The sequence below is a fragment of the Myotis daubentonii genome, chromosome 16, assembly GCF_963259705.1.
Source record: "Myotis daubentonii chromosome 16, mMyoDau2.1, whole genome shotgun sequence".
Taxonomy (NCBI): domain Eukaryota; kingdom Metazoa; phylum Chordata; class Mammalia; order Chiroptera; family Vespertilionidae; genus Myotis; species Myotis daubentonii.
Window position 1 is genome coordinate 41,419,903 of NC_081855.1, and position 22,686 is coordinate 41,442,588.

General features: G+C 58.9%; 1 protein-coding gene across 4 annotated transcripts; it reads right to left on the reverse strand.

Moving 5' to 3' along the window:
- Positions 1-399: 399 nt before the first annotated feature.
- JUP (junction plakoglobin) lies at positions 400-20,905 on the reverse strand. 4 transcript variants are annotated; one of them, XM_059670125.1, is made up of 15 exons: positions 20,748-20,905; positions 10,945-11,160; positions 8,877-9,136; positions 8,424-8,662; positions 7,538-7,739; positions 6,568-6,712; positions 6,338-6,441; positions 4,826-5,164; positions 3,846-4,001; positions 3,520-3,639; positions 2,919-3,069; positions 2,698-2,819; positions 1,871-1,910; positions 1,438-1,602; positions 400-1,175 (listed from the first exon to the last, which is right to left on the reverse strand). In XM_059670125.1, exons 2-14 carry the CDS (start codon positions 11,150-11,152, stop codon positions 1,451-1,453), a joined length of 2,238 nt encoding a protein of 745 aa, XP_059526108.1. In that variant the 5' UTR covers positions 11,153-11,160; positions 20,748-20,905; the 3' UTR covers positions 400-1,175; positions 1,438-1,450. The 4 variants fall into 4 exon arrangements, with proteins under 4 accessions (XP_059526108.1, XP_059526111.1, XP_059526107.1 ...); XM_059670128.1 differs by having other exon boundaries at positions 10,945-11,157; positions 20,748-20,887; XM_059670124.1 differs by having other exon boundaries at positions 20,729-20,887.
- Positions 20,906-22,686: the final 1,781 nt, after the last annotated feature.

The window sequence follows — 22,686 nt, forward strand, 5'->3', positions numbered from 1 at the left end:
GGGGCTGGGTGGGCCCACCGCAGACCACAGAGGGGCCTGGACTCCACGCCGTAGGCCGCAGGGAGTGTTGCGCCCAGAAGAAACCCACCAAATGTAAGCTCAGGCCACACGGGGCAGGGTGGGGCAGGGCGGAGGCTGAGAGGCCAGCACGGAGGAGGCCCCTTCGAGAGAGGAGGAAGGCTGGTGTCCCCAGAGGCCATCTCTTAGCCCCTCTTAGGCTCCCCCGGTTCCAGGTTGGAAAGGTAGGAGTTTGTATTGCATTAAATGGACTCTGCCTCTTTAAACGTTCCTTTCTCCCTCACCATCCTTTCTCCCTGTCTTGCCCACAAATAGGATGGCCATGAGGCTGCTAAGAGAGTCCCCGTCTCCCAGCCCATGCCCCCAAAAGAGTCCATTGGATCTGTGTGTTAGTTTTATTTTCACTGCTTTGGTCTATACAAAAAAACCAATAACCAAAAACATAAAGCCATAATAATAAAACTCTCCCAGGGACCTCCCCCAGCCTCCACACCACGTGCAGGGGACGCGGGGGAGGTGAAACAGGAAGGGGAAGAGAAAGCCCCTCACCGCACACCAGAGGGGTCAGCCAAGAGCACTTCTGGGGTCAGCTAGGGCAGGCGTGTGGGTGGGGTGGAGGCGGGTGAGGAAGCTGTCCCCAGAGCTCCCCCGGGAGGGGGCCAGGGCCCAGTGAGCGTCCTGGGGAGAGGAGCAGGCAGGGGCTGGACGGGACTCACGCTCCACATCGTCCTGGACGGTCCCTGAACTTTTCAGGAGAAGCTTTGGATTCTGGGGCTCTGGGCCTTGAACCTGGGTCCTGGGGACCCCGGGGGCTCAGGACAATTGGTGGGTGGAGTGCAATGAGAAAATCGGGCCCAGAGAAGGAACCAGAGCCCAGTGGGGCCCAGGCGGCTGGAGACAGGCAGCCAGCGCAGAGGGGGGCCGCTGGGGAAACAGAGTCTAAAGCTTTAGTGCCAGGGCCACAGGGTGGGGGAGGGGGCCTGGGCCGTTGACCCACAGCCCAGAACAGAAAAGCAGGAGCAGATCACCATCCCAAGAAAGACCCTATGGAGGCACGGGGTTCGGCAGGCAGTCACGGCCCTGGTCCCCCGGGCTCAGGCACTTTTCTGTCTCGCCCCATCGTCTGCACAGAGAGCCTCTCCGATGAGGAGCCGCACCTGGGGATGGGCAGACACCGGGGTCAGGGCAGGACTGTGTCCCCTGGAAGCTCGCATCACCCACCCACCACCCCCAGAAGGGGCAGGACTCCCCACCCAGGAAAGACAGAGACGAAGGCAGGCCTCCTTGGGGGGGGGCTCAATAGCAAAAGGCCCCACACTCGTCCCCCAAAAGGAGCCAGAGTTTCAACAGAAACAGGAGCGGCCGCGAGAGGGAGGATCCAGCGGGAAAGGAAATCGTGTCTCAGCGGCGGCGCCGTACCGGGTGGAGCCAGCTAGGCCAGCATGTGGTCGGCGGTGGGGTAGGGGTGGCGGAGGCCTTCGCTGTAGGTGTCGATGGGGTAGTCCCCCTCCATGTCCATGTGCATCTCCAGGGGGTCCAGGGGCACGTCACTCGAGTACATGGGGCGGTAGGTGGCATCCATGTCTGGGAAGGAGAAGGGGACGCTGTCCAGGGTCTGCAGACCACCCTGGGGGGGGGGGTCTGGACAGCCCTCAGCCACCTCCTCGCCCCCTGCCTATCCCCGGGGACCTGACCCGCCTCCCTAAACTGCCACGTCAGAGACCTGGACAGGTGTGCGTGTGGGTGCCACACAGTAGCTGCCATGGCCCCGCAGACACAGTGCCTCTCCCTCCCTCACACCCCCCTGTCCCTCCCCGCTCTCTAGGCTCCTGAGAACTCCGCACACGCTTACCATCCGCGTAGGGTTCATTGATGGGGATCATGCTCTGGGCCTGCGGAGGGAGACAGAGAAACAGTGAGGGAGGGGGAAGGGCAGAAAACGCAGGGGTTGCGAGTGGGCAGCTGGAGATGCTTCTATAAAGGGGCCAGAGGAAAAGCGAGATCGCTTGAGGGAACCGAAGATGAAATGGGGTAACCCAGTGCCCTGACAAACTCCTCTCCTCAGGCACCTCCCCAGGGGGGGAGGTCCCACCATTCATGCTTGGGGGCACCCACAGAACCAGAACAGCCCTGCGGGGGGGAATGGAGGGGAGAGGACTTGAGAATGGGTGCTGGGAGCTGCCCCACCCAGGATCAGGGCAGCCCGATAGCCTATAGAGGACCTTTGTGCAAGTTAGAAAAGGCACTCCTGCCTCCACATTTTATATCAGCTTGGACCAAATTAAATCGCCATTTTGGTAGGTCAAAAACAGACAGGCCTGGCCGGTGTGGCTCAGGTTGGGCATGGTCCTGGGCACCAGGGGTTGCCAGTTTGATTTCCAGTCAGGGCACACGCAGGAGGCAGCTGATGATGTGCCGTTCTCACATCGGTGCTCCCCTCTCTCTCTCTCTCCCTCCCTCCCTCTCTCTAAAAATCGATTAAAAATCTTTTTAAAAATCCACAAATGGTTCACCCTACTCTTTCCATCTCCTGAGAAGCGTCATAAATGATCCAATCATAAAATAAAAATCTATGAAGTAGCCAGGACGGCATGAACGTGCTGTCCCTGTGCAGTGTGCCACTTGCGCAGCCTTCCGCGGCCACCACCACCCGCCCCCCTCCCCACCCCCGGTACTCACGGCCTCCCAGGCAGCGGGGTCGTGCTTGAAGAGGGAGTTGGTGAGCTCCACGGACACGCGCTTGCGGTAATCTGGGTTCTTGTCCTCGGAGATGCGGAACAAGACGGCCGCGGCGTAGGTGGCTGAGCAGAGAGGAGAGGCCAAGTCAGGCACCTCCTCCCCCTGGCTGGGGGGACAAGACCCAGCCCCTCCTCGCCCTCGCCCCAGACACAGCCTCTCACCGGTCCCCTCATTGCGGGAGTGGAGCAGCTCCATGAGTGGGGCCGAGGCGCCCTCAGCGTCGATGGCGTCGGCGGCCTCCTTGTCCTGGGCCAGCTCGCACAGGACGCCAGCGGCCACTCGCTGGATGTTCTCCACCGACGAGTACAGGAGCTGGGACGGGCGCAGGGTGGGGGTGAGGCAGGTGGCAGAGCCCGGCCCTCCTCCGCCTCCCTTTGGGGATTAACCCCAAGCTCATACGAGAAAGTGTGAAATTCTAAGAAAAGTATGAAGAAACGGAAGAGAAAGCCACACAATTCCCCACCCAGACAGCCAGCCTCTGTGAACACACTGGCATATTGCCACTGGGTTTTCACTATAGTCATCAATCTATCCTATTTTCTTCATCTGACATTGCATAAAGCAGTTCCTGTTTTATTAAAAGACTTTCCCTAAAAATGTCTGAGTTCACACTGAAACACAAGAAAGAAAGAAAATGCTGCAAAGCAAAACCACCACCACACCACACCGACCACCAGCCCCAGGGCGGCCGACCTTCCCAGGTCAGCAGTGGGGATAAGCAGGGGTGGGGGGACCTCTCCTGCCCACCTGCCCCAGACTCACCTGCACAAACAGGGGGATGGTGTTGAGTCGGAAGATCTCCATGCGGTTCATGGGATCCCGGGCGAGGATGTGCAGGGCTCCAGTGCAGCCCTCCACAATCTCCTCCATCCTCACGCCATCCTGCACGAGAGGAGACATTGGGGCGTGGCAACAGGTAGCCCTTGGACGTGGCCTCACATCCCCTGACACTGTCAGACCTCTCTGGTCCTGGGAGGGGCACCAGCTGCAACTTGCCTCCCCAAGCACACACTCACATGCACACACTCACAGAGGACTGCCTGCCTGACCTCAGGGAGGGCAGTCACGGGCACCCCCGGCTCACTCACCGTGTAGGGCTGCTGTGTGCCCGCAGCCACGTGGCGCTGGGCATCCTGATGGGCCTTGACCAGCAGCTGGACGAGGCGGGGAATGACTGCTGCCTCCTGCAGTGGGGCATGGTTGGCTGGGCACAGGGCCAGATTCCTGATCAGGCCAATGGTTGCCTGGAAAGAAAAGGGACAACAATCAGGGTCATTTCTTGGGCGTCTGGAGGATCCCAATTTCCCAGCATCATCTCCTCCTCCCCTAGCATCTCTCTGACCCCTGGACGAACATGGATGTGCTGGAAGGTCTCCCAAGAATGAGACCACCCCCGCGCATGTCCCTTATTCCATAGGATCTGTGGGTTCTCGTTGGTCTAACGTCTAACTCTAACAGCCCCTGCTAAAACAATACCCCAGCCTGGCCCGTGTGGCTCAGTGGTTGATTGTCAACCTATGAACCAGGAGGTCATGGTTTGATTCCTAGTCAAGGCACATGCCCGGGTTGCAGGCTTGATCCCCAGTGTGGGGTGTGCAGGAGGCAGTCAATCAATGATTCTCTCTCATTATTGATGTTTCTATTTCTCTCCCTCTCCCTTCTTCTCTGAAATCAATAAAAATATATTTTTAAAAATAAAATGATACCCCATTCCAGAACATTCCACCAACCCCCATGCCCTGACCCTCACCCTTATCCCTTCTCTTATCCCTCCCCTCAAGGCCTACAGAATCAGAACCTGCAGTGTAATGAGACAGCCCAAGGTGGTCATGTGACTGGTAAAACTTGGAGCTCTGCCTCTGGGGATGGCTGAGCAACAAGAGAGGAAGATTCTGGGTCTCGGGAGCAGAGCCACTGTGGGAGTCTAAACCATTCCATGAGGAAAGAATTTCTGTCTTACCGAGGGCCTGTCTGTTACAGCAGCTCTGCCTATACTGATACAGGACCTAGTCCTGACTGCAGAGCCCCTTCCCTGGCCTAGCCCTCACCACGGCAGTGCTGGCTGTACCTTGACCAGTGGCCACTGGTTGGGCTGGTTGAGCAGCTTGACAATGGCTGGGATGCCATAGTTGAGGCGCACGGAGTTCTGGGCCATCTCGGCCTCAGGGTGGCGGCTGGTGAGGTGGCGCAGGGCGCAGACAGCAGGCTCCGTGATGTCGTCCTTGTCGCCAGCACGCAGGATGGCGTGGATGAGCGCCTCCACGCCGCTGTTCTGCGTCACCAGTGTCTTGTTCTTGCTGTTGTTGCACGTCAGGTTGGACAGCGTGCCCGTGGCACAGGTGAGGACGTTGACGTCGTCCACACTCAGCTGGTTCACCAGGATCTTCAGCACGCTCTCCAGTCCCTCCTGGGATCGGGGGTCGGGGAGGCAGAGATGAGTGAGAGACTCCCAACTGCCCCCAGGCATGCCCCAGGGGAGCGCCGATGGCCGCATGGCTGATCTCAATGGGCCCTGCCGGTGTGCCAGGGAACCTTCACCCCTGTGCCCGTGAGAGGGCAGTGCTCTCCTGCGGGCACTGAGGCCAGGGTGGGTATGTGGCTTGCCCACGGACCCACGGCTAGTGGGCCGGATCTGAGCCCTGGCCTGTGTCTCAGCTCCACGCTCTTTCCTCCAGCCGCCCTGCTCCTCCTCCGCATCCTCAGGCCGAGGCAGAGCCCCACTCAGACTGCAGGAGGCCCCCAGGCCAGGAGGAAATGGAGGTCCCTGCCTCAGTGGCCCAGCTGACCCACTTTTACATGCTTCTACCTTTCTGGGCCTTCACGCTGCCCCCTCAGCGAACCCCAGGCCAAATCCGCTCTCAGGAAACATCCCTAACCCAGCAGCCTCACGTCTCCCAGGGGGTGCCCTGTGGCCTGTGGTGGGACAGGAAGACAGGCTCTGGGGACAGACAGCCCCGGGTTCACCTGCCAGCGCTGCCATTTCTTGGCTGGGACCAAGGGCCCTACTTGACATCCTGAGCCTCTGTTTCTTCATCTAACCAATCCCGTCTCCCACTCCACCTCAGGTGTTAAAAGGGGTGAGCAAGACAACGTCCAACAGTCCAGCACATGGCGGGTGCTCGCTAAACGGCCTGCTGACGGGGCTCTGGGGAATGAGAGTCAGGCTGGAAGGAGGGACCAGGAGACTTGTCCTGAAACTACAGTTTTTCTTAAGTTGTGTTGTTAGCCACTGGGCCCTCAAGCTGTTTCTTGGCACCTGCTGCTCCCCCTCTCGGGGCCGAGGTCAAACTGTTCCCCTGGTACCCCCGGAAACCCTGGTACCCCCGGAAACCCAGCTTAGAAAAATCAGCCCCAGCTATCGATGCCCCTTCCCGAATTCCTAATGGGGACTAGAGCCTTGAGCTAAAGGGATGAGGGTCAGGCTCCTTCCAGCCTCAGCCACAGCACGGCAAGATGTAGAGGTCCCCCCCGCCACCTTACCCCCCCCTGAGGTCAGACTCCGAGACAGGAGGCTGGACGTGGTGAGACAGGAGGACAAGGGGGCCGATGAAGCGAACCCAGGCCCGGACATTGTCCTCACCTGCTTGGTGGCCACGTCTGAGAGGTTGCGCAGGGTCCACAGGCAGTTCTGCACGAGGCGGGGGCTGTTGCTGGTCAGGTGTTTGCCCAAAGCCTGCATCCCACCTGGGGCGGGGGGACAGGGGTGACGTCAGCCACAGGGAGCACAGCTAACTGAGCCTGGCCGCTAGACAGGCCTCCACCTTGGCCCTCCTCGCCACAGGGGCCTCGTCCTCAGGCCACCGCACTCACCAGCCTCCACGATGGCAGGCTTGTTGTTGGGACACACCGACAGCACCTTGAGCACGCGGCTGGTGGTCCAGAGCAGCTTCTCGTAGCTGTAGTTGCGCATGATCTGCACCAGGGCCTGGGGTCCTCCGTTGGCCAAGATGATGAGCTGTGGGGAGAGGGGGAGGAGTGTGAGACAGACAGGGACTGTGACAACGAACAAGGACGGGAAGGGGGCTCACGGAGCTGCCATTACTGAGCTTCAATAAACCTGATCGTGTGACTATTCAATAAGCCAAAATCTTAAAAAAAGGATAATCCACGATGCTGACCAGGATGAGGTGAAACTGTGCTAACAAACATCACCGCTCGCCAAAACCGGTTTGGCTCAGTGGATAGAGCGTCGGCCTGCGGACTGAAGGGTCCCGGGTTCGATTCCGGTCAAGGGCATGTACCTGGGTTGCGGGCACATCCCCAGTAGGAGATGTGCAGGAGGCAGCTGATCGATGTTTCTCTCATCATCGATGTTTCTATCTCTCTCTCCCTCTCCCTTCCTCTCTGAGACCAATAGCAATTTTTTTTTTTTTTTTTTTTTTAAAGAGGGAAATCAGGAACAATTCAGATACCCTTCCTCAGAACCAAGTCTGGGGCCTCCACTTAATGAAATGCTATTTGCCATTGTAGAGGGTAATTTTGAGGACAACATAACATAAAAACAGATGCAGTTAGACATTTGCATGACTACAGCTACGTACAAATATGCCCACAGGATAGCACTGGAGGAAGAACATCGAGGTAGCAATGGCTGTGTGAGGCTAATGAATTTTTTTCTTTTCCTTATACTCAAAATAGATATACGATGAAACATGCATAACTGCACATACATGTATATTTCACCTACAAACGGTCAGGAGGCATCGGTCTGAGGCTGCAGCCGGACAGAAGGCGATGTAAAGGGGGCCGTGGGTCTTGGCTGGGGCGGGGAGGGGCCCACCTTGCTCTCCTGGTTGCCGTAGGCCAGCAGCTGCAGGCAGTCGGTGGTGATGGCCAGGAACTTGGGGTTGTTCTTGTTGAGTAGGGGCACCATCTTCTGCAGCCCGTCGGCCAGGCGCACCGCCATCTTGGCGCCCTCCTGGTAGAGCAGCAGGTTGTGCAGCGTGGTGATGGCGTAGAACAGGACCGACTCCACGGGCGAGCTGGGAGGGCGGGCAGGGGGTTAGGGTGAGTCGGGTCCCAGGGGCCTGGCATAAATGTAGGCCACCTCCCCCAGGAAGCCCTCTCCAGTACCCACACCCCATGGAAACAGCCCTCTGCTAAATCTCATCGTCCCCTGAGCCCAGCCCACGTTTATGCACACAGCACCTCCCCTCTCCCCACTGGGACCTTGTCACCTCCGGCTCCTGGGCACCCAACCCAGTGCTGAGCAGAGAGTAGTCCCCTGTTACCTGCCCCTACCATGTAGAGTAACTACCACATAGAAGGCCACATGCCTTCTGGAAGGGGCTCGGAAGGGAGTAGGATCAACATCTACCGTCCAGGAACTCACAGCCTGGTCCTGAGCTGAGGAAAGAGGCCCCTCAACACTGCAAGGCCCAAAGGATGCAGGGAGCACGCTGTTCCCTCCCTTGGAATACTCTTCCCTTCACTGACAGCAGCTTCGCAGAGGTCTGAGCCATCTCAGACACACCTCTGCCCTGGTCTATACGGTAGCCTCATGTCTAACCTGCTCATTATATGAGCAGCTAAGCACCAAGACTGGGCGTGGTTCTGCACCTGGCACATAGTAGGTGCTCAGTAAACGTGGTATGGACGCGCAGGGAAGGGAGGGACCAAGCCACGGGAGGGAGGCTCTGGGCCCCACAGTGAGAGGGGGTGGGTACCTGAGCATGCGAACCAGGGCGGGGATCCCGCCAGACTTAAAGATGGCCAGCAGCCCCTCCCGGTGGTGGGAGAGGTTGTGCAGAATGCTGGTGGTGCAGCGGGCCGTGTCCAGGTCGCTGGTGTTCTGCATGGTGCGCACAACAGCCGCCACCAGCTGGGGCGAGCCCATCAGCGCCCGCCTCGATGCCTCCTTCTTCGACAGCTGATTCACGATCATGGCCGCCTTAGTCACCACCACCTGGGGGGGTGGAGGGACGGATGGAGGTGAGCAGATCGGCCAGGCCCAGCGGCCACTGTGAAAGGTGGTGACCAGGAGACCCATTCACAAAGCCCAGTGGGGACCCAGGTCAGACTCTTCCTACGGATGGGGCTCTGGGTCAAAGGCCTCCCTCTATCCCAGGCCCTCCCTGCGGACACCCGGCCTCTCCCGCCCCAGCTGGGCCCCCACGGACCGGGTCCTCATCGTTGAGAAGCTTGGTGAGCTCCGGCAGGGCCCGGGTGGCCAGCTCAGCATCATCCTGGTAGTTGATGAGATGTACAATGGCCGACTTGAGCAGCTGGGACGGCTCGGCCAGCCGCTGCAGGTTGGTGGTCTGCCCCTCCACCTGGGTGGCCAGCAGCAGCGAGCTGTCCTCTCCTGTCATGCCAGGACACATGGCCTCCCGCACCCGCTTGGCTCTGGCTGTTGTGGACATCTGGTACTCCAGGTCACCTAGAGACCAACGGGCAGGGACTGAGCTGCAGAAGCAGGCAAGGGGAACCTGGGAGCAGGCAGGTTGTGCAAATAACCCAACGGCATTCTCTGGGCTGCCTCCCAACCCAGCCTAAGGCCCAGCACACCACCTACAGTTCCGCCTCTAACTAGTGACCTTGAGGAGGTCACCATCGCCTCAGTTCTATCATCTGTAAAATGGGGCACCCCCTGTTCTGTCCACCACAGGGAATTCTTATGAGAATTAAATGAGATAATAGCTGTGAATTTCTCTGAAAAGAAAGGATTCGTGTGTAAGGCACATCTCACTACAGAAATGTTAGTGATTATTATTATTATTAATAGGAACAGTTAACATTTTTTGAGTATTTATTATATACCTGGCAGTGAATTAAGCATTTTCTTGTATTTTCTCACTTAATCGTACAACCCTACAAGATAAGTACTATTTTTACAAGATATTTTTAATACAGTTAATAAGCTCTGATACTGATATATTTTTAAAATTTTTATTTATTGATTTCAGAGAGAGCGAGAAAGAGAATGGGGTCAATTTCTTATTCCGCTTATTTATGCATTCATTGGCTGATCCCTGTATGCGCCCTGACCAGGTATGGAACCCACAACCTCAGTGTATCAGGTTGATGCTCTAACCAACCAGGGCCAAGATAAATACTATAATTATTTCCACTTTACAGATGAAAAAACTGAGGCACAGAGATTATGAGACCCAAGCTGGGATCTGAACTCAGACAATCTGACTCCAGAGACCCAACCTCGACTCTGTGTCCCTCCCTTAACAATCAGGTAAAGGTCGGATGAGACAGCCTGGTTCTCCTCAACCCTGACATCTCATGATTCTAATTATACCCTCATCATCTCCATGGGAGGCAACTCTCCCATTATATAGACAGGCAAATCGAGGCTCAGAGGCCGTAGGCACCCAATACCATACAGCAGACCAGGGAGAAAGTCAGGAGAGTGGGTTTCGGAGAGCAGGAGGTGGGTTCTTAGCTCAGACTCCAGGTTCCACCTCCTGGGTGGACCTGGGAGTCCACTGTCCTGGCCAGTGTCCCGACGCCCTGGGGAGAGGGAGGCAGAGTTTCCACCCTCCAATTAATCAGGGAGGAGACGTGGACATGGCTTTCCCACCTGAATGCTGGCGGGGCATCGCCATCCCTAAGCCCCAGAACGGGCTGGTTACTTCACCACCTGACCTTGGCCCACCTCCATGTCAGCGTGTTCCACATGCCAGCCTTGACTCCTCCCCGCCCCCACCAGGAGCCCTCAGGCTGAGAACTGCACCTCCTCGAGCAGAACAAAAGGACTCTGATTTCCACAGTCCACGGGTCCCCGAGGGCAATGGTGACGCCTCTTTTTTATGCCGTAACTTCATCGAAGGCAAGGACTGTGCCTCTTCCTTCAGACTGATGGGCAGGGTCTGCCTCCCCTCCATTCTAGAGGTTCATGAAGAAGAATCTGCTCCTTCCCAGATGGGGGTCTCCTGAAGCAGCTGTGCCCCCCCCTCAGACTGGGTGGACCTCAAAGAGCAGGAGCTGTGCCTCCCCCCTCAGACTGGGTGGACCTCAAAGAGCAGGAGCTGTGCCTCCCCCCTCAGACTGGGTGGACCTCAAAGAGCAGGAGCTGTGCCTCCCCCCTCAGACTGGGTGGATCTCAAAGAGCAGGAGCTGTGCCTCCCCCCTCAGACTGGGAGGCCCCTAAAATCTGCCTCCTTTTACCCTGACCTCCCTCCGGGGCCCAGCCTAGTTTTCCGCTGGAGGATGGATTCCCATGGGATAGTCCCCAACCTTGGCTCTGAGGCGCCCCCTGGGTGTAGGTCGTGGTCTTCTTGACCGTGTACTGGCGCCCACAGGCCTCCTCGTCCTCCATGATGCCCTTGCTGCTGACCGAGGGCACGCCGGTGTTGACGCCGGAGTGGATGCCTGAGTCGTAGGTATACGTCTGCTGCCACTCCGTCACCTTGATGGGCTGTTCAATCAGGTTCATCACCTCCATGGTGGCTGCTGGGGACAGAGAGAAAGGGCAGGAAGTCAGCTGGCTCCATTGAGGCATCCCATTGGCTGGCCCAGCCCCTGGCTTCCCCAGGCCCTGCCCGTTACCCCTTACTCCTACCACAAACCCAAGGGCCCCAGGGGGCTGTGGTGGAGGGAGTGGGGCACAGAAGAGCACCAGCCCAGGGAGGGATATCCACGCCTGAGCCTGGGCTTGCTCTGACCCCAGCCAGGGTGGGGTGAGCCCCATGGTGGGTAGGGCAGTAAAAAGCTAGAGGCCTCAACCCAGCCCTGGGCTCCCACAACTAGTTGACCCTTCCCAACTCTCCCACAGCAGAAAGCACTCAGGGCCTCCAGCAGCTTCTGGGGTTCCCGCAGGGCCACCCCCATCCACTGGGGCTCCCTGGGAAGGGCCGCTGGATGTGAGGTAGCTGCACCAGAAACAGGTTGGTCAGACAGGGAAGCAGTCAGACAGGTTTCTCTGGGAAGCCAGGGAGGCTGCTGGGAAGCCAGAGGCGCCCCAGGATCCCTTGGGATCTCACTTTCCTGCAGATGCAGGAGGATCACAAGTGGCCTGAGAGGCCCAAGGACTAAGATTCCCCCATTTCTCCGACACCCCAGTTCCTGGAAGCTTCTCCCAGAGTTCTGAGTCCCACCCACAGTTTCAAATGACAGCCACATACTACCGGGGCAGTTCGCCTGTCTGCTGAGCCTCAGTGTCCCCATCTGTAAAATGGGTCATGCCACCTCCCTAGCAGGTGGTTGTGAGGACCGTATCTGGAAAGGACCCAGCACGGGGCCTGGCTCACAGTAGGCACAGATATTGGTGACAGTGGCCGTGTGTCAGCACCGTCTACTCTCCCCTATAGTGTTTGCCTCTGGGCCTCCTGGAACCCAGGCCAGGGATAAGCAGTGAGCAGGCCTCGGGCGGTCACTGCCATTTAAGAACCCCTCCCTCTCTCTGCAGGGACCTGGGGCACTTGGATTAGTGAAGAGTCGGCCCTACTGTGTGCCAGGGAGGCGCATTCCCACTTGCTGCCTGGCTCCCTGTCTTGGGAACTGACCATGGCTGTCAGCGCCTGGGAGGAGAGGCAAGGGAAGCTGTGCTCCAATGAGGGCCGACCTTGGGCCAGACCTTCCACTAATGCGCCACCCTCACAAGCGGGTTTCGAAGCACATGCTCTGTGCCCCCTTCACAGATGTGGAAACTGAGGCTCCACCAGGCAAGGTGGCACAGCAGAGAAATGGCAGAGCCGGCACCAGGCACAGGCACGCATGACATCCAAGTATGCGTGTGCGGGCTTTGCATACCCAGTGTGGCCTCAGACAGCAAGCAGAGCCCGGGCTGGTCCACCCAGGAGGCTGGGCAGCACCCAGCACCTCAAACCTGTTGTGTTGGGGGACTGGTGAGCATGAGGGTGGGGTGGCTGGTGCCGCCTGGCCCCACCCAGGAACAAAGATCACCAGGGATATGTCTTCCCAGTGAGGCCTGGCGGGTGCCACCCTCAAGGAGGAAGGGATGACAAATGGTCATCCTTCAGGTCTCACTTCCTTTTATGGTGACACCTGGCTGCTACCCTGCCCCTGAGCACACCTGGACAGGCAGAGGCAGGAGCCAGACCAGCTCCCAGCACCTCCGTCCCCTCCTCCCTCCTTCCCCTCCTCCCATCGCGTCAGCCCCAGTGACTCAGAGTTTCGTGCTGATAAACAGAAGCAGGCCCCAGTACCAGACAGGCGGCTCGGTGCCACCAGCTGTGCCAGCTGCTTCCCAGGCACTGACCAAGTGTGGCTATAACAGAAGGACCCCCCCACCCCCACCCCCAACCCATGCCCAGCACTCATGCCTTCCCTGGAGAGAGAAAAGAGAGGAGAGTCCGGAGAAGCAAGCCTGTTATGGAACTGGGAGAGAGAGGGTGAAACTGCACCAGGAAATAAGCTGCATTAACCCTCTAAATGCCACTCGGCCAGGAGGAGGGCTGAGCCGACACCTGGACGCCGAGCCTCCGTCAAATCCACTAGGGACGGGCTGGGCATCTCGAACCCTGATCAGTAAAACACCCCACTACTGGAGTTGGAAAAAGCACCCCCACCCCCAGCAGAAACAGCTGCCTACCTCTGGGGCTCACAGGCCTCACCCAGAACCGCAGGGACATCCCCTCACCTGCCCAGTGCAAAGGGACCACCAAGGTCAAGGCTGGCCACAGGAGGAGGTTTCCTCAGCAGGCCCCTCACCCCCCCCCCCATCAGCCCAGGGGGACACAGAGGTCTCAGGAGGTCAGAGGATCCCTGGCAGAGAGGGCATCTGCTTGCCTTTCCTATCAAATGAATCTCATCTCATCCTTCCCTCCAAGCAACCCTGGCAGGTATTCTATTATTCCCAAGTTCTAGGTGAGGAAATGGAGGCTCCACAGTGAGGAAAAGGGGGTGCTCCACGCAGACCAGCCTCCAGCCACCAAACAGGGGATCCAGGGAAAGAGGGACCCCTGGGGTCAAGGAGAGAGGGCCAGACACACAGCTGCAGATGGGGGGGGGGGGCTGAGCCCCTCACCAAGGGGAGAAGCAGTGGGAAAGGCTAAGGGTGCTCACAGTTGGAGGCAGAGCAGCGGCCGGGAAATCAGGAGGCCCCGGTTCCTGTCCTGGCTCCCGCACAGACTTGCAGAGTGTCCTTGGGCAATTATTTTTCCTCTGCGTGCTGCATGCCCCGAACAGGGCCCAGGTGACTTCAGAGGAATGTGATATTTAAGATTCTAGGAATAAGGAACCAGAATTCCCACGACAGACAGAAGGCTGAGGGTGGGCAGAACTGGAAGCATTTCAGAGAGGACACACATCAGGGAGGACCCTAGGGCGGGAGAGCTATTCCTGCAACAGGAAGGCCAGACAGACGTCAGTCAGACCTCAGACTGCTGTCAACCAGCCCCACCTTTCTCCCCACCTACTCCCCAGGAGAACCAGGGAAATTCTCCCACAAGAAACAAAAGTGCTGTTTCTGCAGTTCCCAGGCTGAAGGGGGCCGCACCCAGTTTGGTCTCATCCCTCCCTCTCCACCCAGGACCTGAAGCGAGACCTGCCACAATGCCCTGGACAGAGCCAGGGTGGGAGTGGGCGAGACAGACGCGGGACGGGCCCTGCCCATGCGCCCTGGACACAGACGGGCAGAGCCAGACACAGGGCGGTTTTCTGAGTTGAATGGGGGGCCTTTGTTTTTAGCAGCGCGCTCTATTCTTGGCATCACAGGAGGAAGACGGCAGCTCAGAGGCCGTAGGGTGGGGTGGGGGACGGCAAGGGGCAGGAAGAGAGGAGACAGGGCCCGGAGACGCTGTGTGAAGGCGCCTCCCCCACAGGCCCAGATGGGGGGGGACGAATCTGCGCGGAAGCAAGGAGGCTGCGTGGGCATATCTGCCCTCATTCTTGCTTCCTCCTTGGCACGGCCAACCCAGCAGGCGGGCACTGGGCACCCTAAATCCAAGACGTCCTGGCAGAGTGCGGCCCAGCCCTGACATTAAATATAACTCCCACCAGAGCCCCATCCGTCCCCTGCCCCCTGCCTCCCCCACCAGCGCTCACTGTCAGTGACGGGCACAGCTGGGCTGGGCTGCAGGATCCCAGGCATCAGGGTGGGGGCCAGAGGCTGGAACCAGGCTCAGACACACTGCGTTCGAGGACGAGGGGAGCGGGCAGGGCAGGGCCCCCGGAGGTTCCTTGGGCCAGAAGCCCAGGCCCTTCGCAGACTCAAATCCTGGACTCAGACACTGACAGAAAAGGAGCTGTGGGCAGGTAGGAGCGCATGGGAGTCAGGCGAGGGGCTTCAACGCCACGACTCACTGGCCACGTGCCCTTGGGCAGGTCACTCCGTGTCCTTAAACCTCATTGTCCTCATCTATTAAGTGGAGATGACTGTGCTACTCACTGTCCCTTCTTCAGACCGTTGTGTGAACCAAACACACCTGGGCCTGGAAGCCCGCTATGGACAGTAAAGACCCAGGCAAGCATCCTCCGTCAAGGAAGCAAAGAGATGTTAGAGGAGGCGGCCAGCAGCGAGGGGCCTGGCAAGGTGGCCGGCAGCCTGCTCTTTGGGACCCTCTGATGAGGGCTCAGAGGGGTGCTGCCTCCCAGGCCTAAGCCAGAGTCCCGGGGGTGGGGTGGGAGCGGGCACGGCTGGGAAAGAAGTGTCCTGCCAGGTCCTGGGAGGGGAGGCTGCCCTGCTCCGCAGTCACATGTGGGGCCTTATGCAGGCAGGGTGGTGAGGCCAGTCAGGCATGGACATTCCCCACATAGCAGCCCCAGGGGAGAGGCGGGCTCACAGGTCACCCGCCCCCACCTTCCCCACTGTGTCTGGCTCCAGCTGAGATCTGGCCAGCAATGCGATGGAAACAGGCTCCAGAAAAGGACAGGGACAGACGACGGCTTCCCTTGAGAGCCCTGTCTCCCCATCCGGCTGGGGCTTCCCAAGGAGGCCTCTCCCCTGACCCGCGGACACGCCCCAGCAGACTAGAAGCTCCCTGGCGGGAGGCTACAGACTCCCCCAAGAGACTGGTCACTGCAAGGGGGCAGAGCCTGAAGCGGGAGCCAGGTATGGCCAGGGCCCTGGGGACAGGAGAAGACAGAAGCCCATCTGGAGCTCCTGGAGCAAAACCCTCACTTCCTGCCTGGAGGACACCCAAGCAGTGGCCAGGGGACGGCCCAGGGTCAGGCCAACCCAGCTGCCTTCGTTTTCTTCCTCCTGGGCTCCTTCCCAAAGCAAACAAACCAGGGTGGGAAAACAAGCGGACTCGGAGGACAGGGAAATGCCAGGCCGGGGGGCTCCCCGGAAAGGGCTCCGCTGGAGCTCCATTCCCTGCTGGTGTCCCTGAGGGGGCAAAACCCCAAACTGGCAGAGGACCCCAAACCGGTTTGGGACTCCTGGGAATGGAAAAGCACTTCATGCAGCCTCAGGAAACATGTCAGTGATGCATCTCAAGGCACAAGTGCTCTGTTCTCCCCAACCCACGCCAGGGGCTCAGTGGCCGATGACCACAGCTGGCGTCAGTCCGCAGGTGTCACTGGGCTTCATGCTGCAAGGACGGCTGCCTGGCCCTCTCCTGGGACAGCAGGGAAGATCCCACAGTCCGTTCCCTATTCAGTATTTGTGGGGAAAATGAGGCTCTGGACAAAGGTTTGGCTAACATTTGGGATTGTATACAGAGCGTGAGATGATCAAGATCAAGCCTACAATACAAGAGGATGTTCAGAAAAGAGAAGGGGAACGAATATTCCCAGTTGTTGCCTCCATGGAGTAGGATTTTTTTTCTTCCTAACTTCCCCATTGTTTTTTACTCATTGCCCAGCCCCTGTCCCAACTCTACCCCTAGGCCACCACTCCTCGGAGATAAGAATCCACAAGTCTCCCTCTGTCTCCAAAGTGAGGAGAGAAAACAGACCCATGAACCCACACTTGGCAGGTCACAGAGAGCTGAGCTCCTGCCCCAGTGGCTGAGGTGCCCTGGGGCTGAGCAAAGGGGAGTGGTCGGCGAGCTTTCTCTCAGGCCCGGCCTAAGAGGCTGCTGGAAATTGGGGCAGTGCCGCTCCCCAGGCCTCCTCCAGATTCGGTCCTGCCCCAGGAGAGAGCCTCCGGTCTCACTTGCAGGGACACAAACCCGATGACCAGCCCCAGCCACACTTCCCTTTCTCTTCACGGGGCGGCGGGGCCAGCTGGCGGCTGTGGATACCTGCCCCGCTCACGGCCAGGTCTCTTTTCTCCCAAAAGACGGGAGGCTGAGAGTTTCCCCAGGGACCCCAACAGACCGGATTCACCCCAAAGGGCGACTGCTGCCTGGCCTCCCTCCTGGGGCAAGATGGTCCTCCCAGCTCCCTCGGATGGGGCTCTGCTTCATCCTCTAGAGAAGACTCGACTCTGAGCCTCCACCTCTCCCTCTTGGTAGCACAGAAAGTCCTTCCTCCTGCCTAACCTCATCCCTTCACTGAGAGCATCCGTCCCCTGCCCCCTGTTGCTCTTGTGCCCTCAGAGGTGACGAAAAACTGCAAGCCCCTCACCCTCTTGATAGCTGACAGGCGGGACTGAGTTCCTTCTCTTTCCTTCGCTGCCACATCAAGTCTCCTCAGCCTCCTCTTCTCCAGCATCAATAATCCTATGGGGTCCCCTCCCGCCCTCCAGGGATCCGGAAGGCCCGGTGCCGACAGGCTCAGGTAGAGGACCGATTCCCCAGGCCCAGGTGGGCGAGAGGACAGTGACACCAGTCCCTCCTTCAAGGACCACAGCCCCATCCCCAGAAAGACCCTCCCAGCAGCAAAAAAAAACACCTACTGCCGCCCCCCAAAGGACAGCCCTCTCCACGCCCCAAAGCAGCCTGGCAGTGCTGCCCGCTCCAGTCCAGCAGGACGTGGGCCCAGTCTAAATCTGACTCTCATTTCTCTCCACTCTCCAGGGAGCAGGCCCCCTTTATCTTGGCAGAGGCCCAGCCCCCGGCAAAGCAGGCAACTCCCACTTCCTATACAGGGACAAGCCCAGCACAGCCCATGGCTCTGCCCAGCTCAAGCCAGGAGGCAGCAGCAGCTTTGACCCCTGCCCTCCTCTCCCCGCCTCCACACACCGACCACAGACCCCAGCCTTGGGGAGAGCGTGCCCCTCCCTAGAAACTATAAATCAAGCCACAGGGGAGGTTTCAGAGGGCTGCAGGCTAGGACATGAGTCACCCCCACCTGATAAACCTGCCCCCACCTTTACCACCCACATGGACCTGCCCGGGGTCCTGCTGATGTCTCTTTTCCCCAAACCCCTGAGCAAAGGCTCCCAAACAGGAGGGGCAGGAAAACTCTTCCCAGAGCCACAGTGGCGACACAGCAGGACGGGCTCTGGGTTTGGAGCCAGAGGTCCCACATGCCAGTCTTGGCTCTGCCTGAGTTGCCCTGTGCAACCCTGGGCAAGTGACTTAACTTCCCGGAGTTTCAGTTTCCTCATCTGTGGAATGGGGCCATGAGACCTGCCTCTCAGGACAGTCATAAGGATTAAGCGAGAATCGTTAATGAAAGTGCTGGGTATCTGTAGCGCCCTCCCTTGCTGAAGTTACCATTTGTCCAGTACTTGCTGGGTAGGTAGGTTTATTCCCATTTTACCAGGGAGGTCACTGAGGCTCAGAGAGGTGAAGTGGCAAAGCTAGGATTCAAACCCTGCTCAGGCCAAGTCCAAATCCCTGTGCTCAGAACAGTCCCACCACAACACCTCTCCAAGTTAACAGCCCTCCTGATGACGAGTCTACTGTCCCTTCTTATTCTAAGGTGGCTCCTCTCCTGGCCAGGCCCAGGAGGGACGCGGGCAGCAGCCCCAGTCCTGACTCCTTCATTCTTACAGGTGCATTCTCAGAGCCTCAGCCCCAACCGAAGCTCCAAAGGGAATGGGGTGGAAGGGGGGGAGGGGGGACTCGAGGAGGGAGGGCAGGGAGGACTCCTGTCATCCAAGCTTGGGCTTGATCTAGCGAGAAATGACTAATTGGGTTCCTACCTGCCCCCTCCCTCCACTCCCATCCAGTAAGGAGCCAGTTTTCACCAGCCACCTCCTAGCAATCCTTCCTCAGTATTATCTTTTCATCACAGCCACAAACCAGATTAGCTAAACTAATCATTTAACCAATGTAATTACAACGCCTTCCCCTCCTCCACATTGGCATCCAGAAGAGGGAAAACAGGTTATTTTCCCAAATTCCATGCCCTTATGGCTCCCCACAGGTATACCACCCACTAGAGCAGAAGTGGGATGGGGAGGAAGCCTGATCCCTGGGGGTGGGGGGCACTCCATGGGGGTGTGACCCGCCCCCCCTCTTCCATCTACAAAGAGGAAGGAGGTGGTAGATCCTCCGGACTGAGTCCAGACAAGCAGCCCTGGTTCCCCCTTCTTCCCTTCACCCCAGGACTGAGGGCGAACCCAGCCCTTACATTCCCCCTGTTCCCCATGGAGGCTGGGCTCCAAGTCCCGGCAAACAGACCACACTGCAGATTTTTAAAAACCAGTGCTGGGAGCTCGGTGGAGATCCCCACTCTGGACAGGGGAGAGGCTCTCAGAAAATTGGGGATGGGGAAGGCGCTAACGCAGCTCTCCCTGAAAATCCTTTCCCCTCCTGAAGCCTTCCTTCTGTCCCACTTTCCCCATCCAATTCTCCCAGGAGAGAGGGTAGGTGGGGGAAAGGACAGCAAAGGCCTCCAGAAGGCATGCACCTTCAAAATCCAGAAGTCGAATGGAGATCAAGCCCCATTGCTCCGCGTGTTCCGGCCTCAATTACCGCCAGCTAAATAGCGTGGGGGACGGGGTAGAGGGGGGGAAATGAGGCCAGAACAGTCGCTTCCCCCACGCACGTCACTTGGCCCGGCCCTGCCCCACCCCCATTCCTGGGGAGGGGGCAGAGCTTGGGTCGGAGCCACTTGCTCAGGCCTCCAGTGAGGGGGTGTGGTGGTCCCCGGAGGCAGGAAGAGAAGGAAGAAGCTGCTTCCCCTTCGGCCCACCCCACCCCCACCTCAGGCCCCAGGGGCCCAGCAAACAGGATGGAGGTGGAGGCAGGGAGGGTCGGGTCAGCGCGCCAGCACGGCCCGGGAGCAGCCTGGCCAGCTGGGGGGTAAGGCTCTGCTCCAAGAAGGACCCTGTAAACGTGGGGCAAGCCCTTGGCAAGGAGGCAGGGGAAGCTGCCGTGGAGACTTCTCCCGTAAAGTTTGTTTTGGGTGCTTTTCCCCGACAATAAGCGAGTAGAGAGGAGGGGAGTCCTCCTGCTCCCCTAGTAACACTCGGGGAGCCGCGGCTAATGGAAACTGGGCCCGCGATTCTCTCCCCATGAACGATCCCCCCGCGCAGACCCCCAGTCCGGGCCACGGGTGCCAGACACCGGCTGGGCTCAGAGCTGGCCCTGCACAGGACCCACTGCCATCCCCCCTCCCACCTCCACCGGGGAGCCCTAGCCCGCACCCCCCGGCGGAGGGAGGCGCCGCAGGTACAGTGCCCCTGAGGCTCCGGGAGCTGGAGGACTGGGCCTCTGGACTCCGTGTGCTCACCTGCTCGGCAGGTGGGGCCCGCGTCGCTGGGAAAATGCGCGCTCGGCCCCCACCGTTGGGCAAGCAGGGCGCAGACAATAGGGCCCCACCCAGGCCTGAGGGAGTCGGGAGGCAGGGAAAGCCAGGATGACGCGCGAGGTGGGGTGTGGGTGGCCCAGTGAGACCAGCGGCAGCAAGTTTCCCAAACAGTGAATTCCTAGCCAGCGCGAGCCCAGGGCGGAGGCGGAGCAGGTCAAAGTCTCCCCAGCAAGAGGCAGGCGAGAGTCAGGGACACGGCGCCGGGAGAGTTCGCGGGTCGCGGGAAGGCACCATTCCGGAGGCACCTGCCTGACCGCTTCCCGCCCTTCTCGGATCCCTGGCTCTCGGAGCCCGAGAGCGCACTGGGCCCGGGCCTCGCGTCCCCGAAGGTCGCCGCGCCCCGGACCCCGGCGCGCCCCCTGTCGCCAGTGCAGGGTGACGCTCCCTGGCTCCCGCCCTCACCTGCCCGGAGACGGAGGATTCGGCCTCTCCCTCCGCCACCCGCCGCCCTTCCCTCGCCCAGTGGTACCTGCCGCGATTGTCCGCACCTGCGCGTGGAACCTGGCCGGGCTGGGATGGGGTCGGGCCGGGCTGGGGGCCGGCGCGGGCAGCGAACAGCGCTCTGCAAGCTCGGGCGGCGGCTGCTCCGGACTCTGGCCAAGGCAGCAACTCAGTAACTGAACAAAAGGCGAAGGGACCTGACAGCCAAGCCACGCCTCTCGCCCCCTCGAAGCTCCGCCCCCGAGGGTAACGCCCACCCGCTGGTGCGGGCTCACTGGCTGCCTGGACTGACTGTCCCGTCGAGGGGCGGAGCCTCGCCCCCAGGCCTCTTCCACCGCCCCCTCTGTTTATCCACTAGCCATTGGCCCCAGGGACTGCCAGTCGGCTCTGGGGACGGCCTCCAACTTGAGGTTCCATCCTAACTCCGCACCTATTGGCAAACACCAGGTTGCTTCCTCCTGATTGGGCGAGGAACTGTCAGTAAGCCTACGGAAAGAACCAATGGGAGGGATGGGGTGTGTCTTGCCCCACCCTACCTCCGAGCAGGTAGGACTCATTACTCTCCCCTTCCCCCTACCTGTCCAACAGGTGAGTCAGGGGGCGCCATGGGAAAGCGCAGATGCCTGCCCAGGCCAGCCAACTCAGCGTCGGCTATGATGCTTCTCTGGGCTTATTCACTCTTGCCACAAAGTCATAACAACATTTTTGTATAGCATTTCATAGGCTTTTTGCTGGGTTGGGATTTGTTTCCCCAAAGATGGAGCGTCCAGGAGATTTAGAATAAAAACACCAAAGTTTGGGTTTTGCCACTTCGTAGTTGTTTCATTTTAGACAAGTTACTTCATTTGTCACCCTGTTTCTCCTCGTCTGTGAAATGGGTACATTAGCTCTCTCGCGTGCACGGCTTGTGTGTGGGGATGAAATGAAGTAAGGTTTGTGAACTCACTGGGAAGACCGCTAAATGCTAGAATTTAAATGAATGATCTGTAGGGGTTTTTTTAAAATTCTCATGACAATGCTGAAAAGGCATTAGGACAACAAAATGATCCTCATTTCAAAGACAAGGAAACTGAGGTTCAGGGAGGTCACACGCCTAGAAAATGGCACATCCTAAATGAGAACTGGACCCCCTTCTCGTGTCAAGCCCCACTAAACCACATGTTCTCCTGGTGGAATAATATCATAGATATAAAATGTCAAAGCAGTCGGGTGGGGCTGGAAAAAAGACACACAAATATTTTTGGGTAGAGACAGAAGAGCAATGATTTGGAGAAAATCATCGGTAAAACATCAGGCAGCGGCTGTAAAGGAAATCGGCACCGGCATAAAGGAAATGAGGCAGTGGGCCTCTCGCTAGAGGGAGTGTGAATTAGTTATCAGAAAGAACTTCCCCGTAGGCCAATTACGAAGACGAGGGTCTCTCCTTTGTGTGGTGGATGGACTGAATGCCTGCTCGTGGCTGTAAAACATGCCAAGGGGCCTAGAGACCTCCGTTCACCAACAGTAAGTATTGAGCATCAGCTGTACGCTAGGCAGGACGGGCTGTGCAAAGTACCCCAGCAGCACCCCTGACCCATCTCCCCACCGGAGGAAGGAATCGTGGCTAAACCGTCTCACTTCTGACGCTTGTGCCATCCAAGTGATTTTGGGGGGGGGGGGTTGGTGGGGAGGCACCAGGGAGACAACCACATTCCCAACCAGTTACCATCCCACATGCCAGGACCACTGCCCTTTGCTTTGTTTCCCTGACTCCCCCTCCTCCAGTTTATCACAGATCTTCCTTCCTCCCTTACCCCTGCCCACCCACCTGCTTGCCACACTGCCACAGGGTGTAGTGGCCAGTCCCCTGCTTGGGAGGAAAAGAGCTCACAATCCTAGGCTGCTGCCATCACCAAGGTTTCACATCCTCCCGCTCCCACCTCCCACCTTCCCCTGCCACCTGCCCACCTTCCCCCCCCCGCCCCCCCCCCCCCACACACACACACA

Coding starts and splice junctions, on each gene's coding strand:
- JUP (XM_059670125.1), bottom strand. CDS start 11,152: ATGGAGGTGATGAACCTGATTGAACAGCCCATCAAGGTGACGGAGTGG. Junction 8,663..8,876: donor TTCTCAACGATGAGGACCCG/GTCCGTGGGGGC, acceptor CCACCCCCCCAG/GTGGTGGTGACTAAGGCGGC. Junction 4,002..4,825: donor ACCAGTGGCCACTGGTCAAG/GTACAGCCAGCA, acceptor TTTTCTTTCCAG/GCAACCATTGGCCTGATCAG.